Genomic DNA, 4786 nt, shown 5'->3' with positions numbered 1-4786 from the left:
TGCGATACTTGGCAGACGATGCACGCTCCGGAGACGATCCAATCCGATCTAGCGCGATTCGGACATTCGGCTTCCATTTTCAAGGGATCTCTTTACATCTATGGAGGTTTCGATGGTCAGATGCTTTCGGACATCCTCAAGTACACACCAGGTACTTGCGATCATCTGAGAGCGCATAACGTCTGCTTGAACACCAGACCCGGAGTGAAGTGCGTTTGGGACCACAAGAATGGAAGGTGCATCAACATTAAAGATGTGCCGAGGACTCAACTCAGTAGTGCCGATTCCGTCATCCTACATTGTCCGGAAATGAAATTTACCTACATTGGTCACAAGTTCTTCGAGGATATGGAGTTTTGCAGCGTGATCGAGGATTGCGCCACCTGCGTTTCCACAACCAGAAAATGTGTTTGGTGCAAGACGGGTCAGTTATAAAATCAATTCATCAAAATGTTAAATTAAATTTTCATTGTATTTTAGTGTGCGCCTATGATTCGTGCAAGGATTCCAAGAACCTCCCTATTTTCTCTTTGGACCAATGCCCGTTGGATGTGGGACCGATGTGCGATAAGTTGCATACGTGTAAAGCATGCAGGGCTCAAACTTACTATTGTAAGTATCCGAAGTTAGTTGATAATTATTAATCAATTTATTAATTAATAATGTTTACTCAGGTAAATGGTCTTATCAAAGCGCTAAATGCTCGACGTATACTCCGCGGACTACCAGAAACAATCAGACCCAGACCAATGTGATGGTTATAGACCACGGACAGCAGTGTCCTCGAGTCTGCTCCGAGTACAGATCTTGTCAGGACTGCACCCAGGAAACGTGTATTTGGTGTCAGAGCGAGCGCCGTTGCGTGGACAATAACGCCTACATCTCGAGCTTCCCGTACGGCCTTTGCCGAGAGTGGACGACGGTCAGCACCAAGTGCCGAAGCAACGGTAACGAGGAGAAATCACAGTGCAGTTTCTACTTAACCTGCGCCCAGTGTCGAGAAGACCCAGCCTGCGGATGGTGCGACGATGGGAGTAGTACAGGACTGGGAAAGTGCATGCCCGGTGGATACGCTGGTCAGACCCTGCACACGCAATCTTTGTCATCCAGCACGTGCCCTTCGGAGAGGTGGCATTTCACCAATTGCCCTCTCTGCCAGTGCAACGGATACGCCAGATGCCGTGGAAACACTAGCGAATGCCTTCCGTGTCGTGGGTTCAGGTGGGGGACGCACTGCGAACGCTGCGTCCAAGGGTATTGGGGTTCGGACGGAGGACAATGTCAGCCGTGCAAGTGCAACGGACAAGCAACCCAATGCCATCCGGAGAGCGGTAGGTGCTACTGCACCACCAAAGGTTTGGTCGGAAATCACTGCCAGAAGTGCGACGCAGTGAATCACTTCTACGAAGATCCCATAAACAAAGGATTCTGCTACTGTAAGTATTCATTCATAGAAATCTCTGAAAGTGAACGCACGGTTCAATCTAAATAAATTGTGCATTTACAGATGATCTCACAATCGATTACCAGTTCACGTTCAATCTGTCCAAGAAGGAGGACCGTCACTACACGCAGATCAATTTCCGGAATTCGCCAACGAAGCCGGACATTGACGCTGACTTTGCCATCAACTGTTCGGTTCCCGCCAAAATGAACATCACCGTGAAGAGGGACAATTCGAAGGACGAGAAGCCCATCTACACCGGTCACAACTGCTCATCCTTCAGATCGCGCTTCACCAAGTCCGAATACAACTTTGGCACCGAGGACAACGTCACCCCGACCACCTTCTACGTCTACGTGTACGACTTCCAGCCGCCACTCTGGATACAGATTTCGTTCTCGCAATCCCAAGCTCAATCTGCAGCAGTTCTTCACCCCATTCACCTATGGTACTGTCTTCTATTTTTGTACTATCATTTTGCAATTATCCCAATTTGAAACACGATATCAGGAGACTAAAGACGTTGTGTGGTGGCGTGCCCTTGGAAATCGAGTGGCACTGAGTGGCACCTCCAAGACGTTCGAGCATCCGAACCAAATTTATGAGCTTTATGATGTGAGCTTGCGCATAAGAGAAATCGCTAAGTCGCTAGTTAATGAATTCGCCACTTTTATAACAACGCCAGTCTGACTAAAATACACCAAATTGTTTTTATGTTATTAAAAAAAAACCTAACCGAAACTTGACCTAGACCACTTGATATGAAAATGCCCATATAACAAAATTGTTTGTATATATTTTTAAATATAAAACCTTAGGGCAACTTCACCTAACCTAACATTTTCTCAGACCTAGGGCACTAGAGTGGATAAGGAAATAAATACGTCTATAAATTATTGAGATGTATTTCTAAAATAAAACCAAAATCAATACAGGCAAACCAAAAAGAAATGTAATTTATTGTTGTACAGAAAAATAAATGATAATAAATATAGGTTATGCATTTATTACATTGAGATATCGCGAATCAAACTGGGATAACTGCTAAATGATTTATCAGATTGAGATATCGTTTTTCAAACTAGGATAATTTCAAAAATTGAACACTGTACCACAGATCACCAACGTTTCAGAAACAATGGCGTCGAAAATAGTCATCGCCGTTCTCGAAAGTAAACAAAACTATAGCGCTGCGCTTGCCCCCACTCTCATAAATTAAAATCAAAGATTGGAGAACTGACTCGCTTTTAGTCGTGCAGATGGAACCTTACACCAAAACAAAGCAACATAACCTTAATATGCACTGTTATCCTACTAATTTAACAATACTCACTTATTAATAAACTAATCACTATTAATACAAGACTTAAAAGAGACTAATATGTTTAATAATAATAATTAAACTTATTTGCATCAATAAAAGTTATTTGAAAGGATAAAGTAAATATAGGCAACATTTATGCAAAAGTTAGTTATTGTTTAAAATTTCAAATTATTTAGGGCCAATATTTGCTGGTATATGTGGCGCCGCGCTTGGTGCTGCCTATGTACTAAGGATGTACGCTGCCTATGTACGCCACTGCAGTGCGTGCAGTTTCTCATATGATTTGGTCCCCCTGCTTGTGTGATTGATTGATCAGCTCTGCAATTCGCCTCATTTTGAAACCATTGACAGTGTTGGAGTTCATCTCTGCTGTGTTTGTGACCATTTCATGGAACTGCCTTTGATCCAACTCATTGGTAACCATAGCAGCGCCCTGTTTTCCCAAAGTGTAGCACTTGAGATGATTGTAGGCAAGCTCAAACTGTTGCAGTATGAATCTACAAGCAAAAATAATGATGAAAAGAACTATGTTTCATTTTACAAAAATTAAAGCATACTCTGCTGTGGTGGATTGGTGACCAAGGAGGAATCCTTGTATGAAGACTAGATTGCTGTAGAGATGCTTCGGTTTCGCCGCTATTATCACCTTGATGATCACAGGCACCACATCGACGTTGTTGAGACAAGGGATCCAATGAGCGTCATCCTCAAAGGTTTCGATGAGGGCCATCTTAAGCTCGGCGTAGATCAGATCATAGCATGAGCATAAACATTGCATTTTCTCTTGAGGTGTTCTTCTTCCATCTAAGCTAGCCAATTCAACAATCTGGAATTAAATAATAATGTATGCTAAAACAATTAGATATTATTCAGGCTCTCACTGATGCTGGTACTGGGATGTCCAAATGTTTGCAAGCCCTTGGCAACTCCAAACTGAGATCCCTCCGATTAAAAGCCTTGCAAATTTCAAACACCTTTGCATCTTCTACATTGTAGATGGAATATAAACCACTCATGATTTTGTCATGCAATCTATGTATAATGAAACTTCAAATAAAATTTTAGAAATTTAAACTATAATTAATTGATTTATATACCATTCCATTACATCAAGTCCATCATCAAGCATCAGATCCTTGGCTTCCTTCACCATCAGTTTTGCATCGTGTATTGAAACTGGAGTGGACTTGTGGTCAAGAGCATAATCAATTTGTATGGTGAGTTCAGGGTAATTGATCAGCAGAAACTCCAGAGCCCTGAAATTAAAAAAAAATAAATTAATAAAATCCGGTTTAATTTGCGAATTTAACTAACGGACTCTTCATAGGAGCACATCTCGCCGTCGTCCATTTTATTGTGTAATCTTATCACAAAACAATATCTATTTTAATGTAAATCGTACGATGACGCGATTTGTTTGTATGCTGAAAACCATGGTAACAGATAAACAAAACAAAAATGGACTGGAAGGATACTCTGGCGCAAAGGATTTTTCCTGGAGTGGATTACAGGAAAATAAACGGTGAGAAATACAAAACGAATTTATATAGTAAATTATTTTCTTGATTGTTTTTGTAGAGAATGAGGTGATGTCAAATTTGCCCCTGCAAATGGGGCTCTATTTCAACGTAATATTCGTTCCTGTTTGGCTAATCGTCATGTCAGTGCTATTCTATGATAAGGTAACTTTGGAAATAGCTCCAAAACATAAATTTATATACATTAAAAAGAAAAATCAGTTCCACTGTTACAGCGATTTTGTTAAATTTGTCATGACCACTGTTTGTTTATTGACTGTCGTCATAGAGGTAATGCGTCTGCACTTGGGCTTTGAGGGAAATCTGCGTGACAAGGTGAGAACTGTATTTGTTAAATGCTATTTACAATTTTCTAAGTGTTAAATGGATGCAGATCCCTGAGCTAGCCGGATTCTGGTTACTTTCCGCGCTGTTGCAGTTACCGCTTCAGTTGTTCCTGTTGCTGAATCCTCACCTGCAGCTGAGAGCTGTGGAGAAGGT

The 4786-nt window shown here is 41.5% G+C and overlaps 3 protein-coding genes across 4 annotated transcripts in view; 2 read left to right on the top strand and 1 right to left on the bottom strand.

Annotated features, from left to right (window-relative positions):
* Nucleotides 1-2174, top strand: part of LOC108561824 (attractin-like protein 1) — a 4421-nt gene extending 2247 nt beyond the window's left edge. The window contains 5 exon segments of the mRNA XM_017919901.1: nt 1-424; nt 481-612; nt 675-1436; nt 1508-1847; nt 1849-2174. The exon segment at nt 1-424 is cut by the window's left edge and continues 22 nt beyond it. Coding sequence (XP_017775390.1) covers nt 1-424; nt 481-612; nt 675-1436; nt 1508-1847; nt 1849-2134 — 1944 coding nt within the window. The 3' untranslated portion in view covers nt 2135-2174.
* An 81-nt stretch (nt 2175-2255) lies between these two features.
* On the bottom strand, nt 2256-4200 carry LOC108561825. Of its 2 annotated transcripts, none has more exons than XM_017919902.1 (5): nt 4087-4200; nt 3866-4024; nt 3650-3815; nt 3326-3594; nt 2256-3265 (listed from the first exon to the last, which is right to left on the bottom strand). In XM_017919902.1, exons 1-5 carry the CDS (start codon nt 4116-4118, stop codon nt 3043-3045), a joined length of 849 nt encoding a protein of 282 aa, XP_017775391.1. In that variant the 5' UTR covers nt 4119-4200; the 3' UTR covers nt 2256-3042. The 2 variants fall into 2 exon arrangements, with proteins under 2 accessions (XP_017775391.1, XP_017775392.1); XM_017919903.1 differs by having other exon boundaries at nt 4083-4164.
* Nucleotides 4201-4226: 26 nt separating this feature from the next.
* The window catches only part of LOC108561809 (transmembrane protein 17-like), a 605-nt gene continuing 45 nt past the window's right edge, over nt 4227-4786 (top strand). Inside the window, exons 1-3 of the mRNA XM_017919878.1 lie at nt 4227-4290; nt 4347-4621; nt 4680-4784. Of these exons, the coding sequence (XP_017775367.1) occupies nt 4227-4290; nt 4347-4621; nt 4680-4784 (444 nt within the window). The remainder of the gene's footprint in view (nt 4291-4346; nt 4622-4679; nt 4785-4786) is intronic.

This window comes from Nicrophorus vespilloides, unplaced genomic scaffold, assembly GCF_001412225.1.
Source record: "Nicrophorus vespilloides isolate i.1.1-1 unplaced genomic scaffold, Nicve_v1.0, whole genome shotgun sequence".
NCBI lineage: Eukaryota > Metazoa > Arthropoda > Insecta > Coleoptera > Silphidae > Nicrophorus > Nicrophorus vespilloides.
The sequence above is the reverse complement of the archived record's forward strand: the minus strand, read 5'-3'. Positions and strand labels throughout refer to the sequence as shown.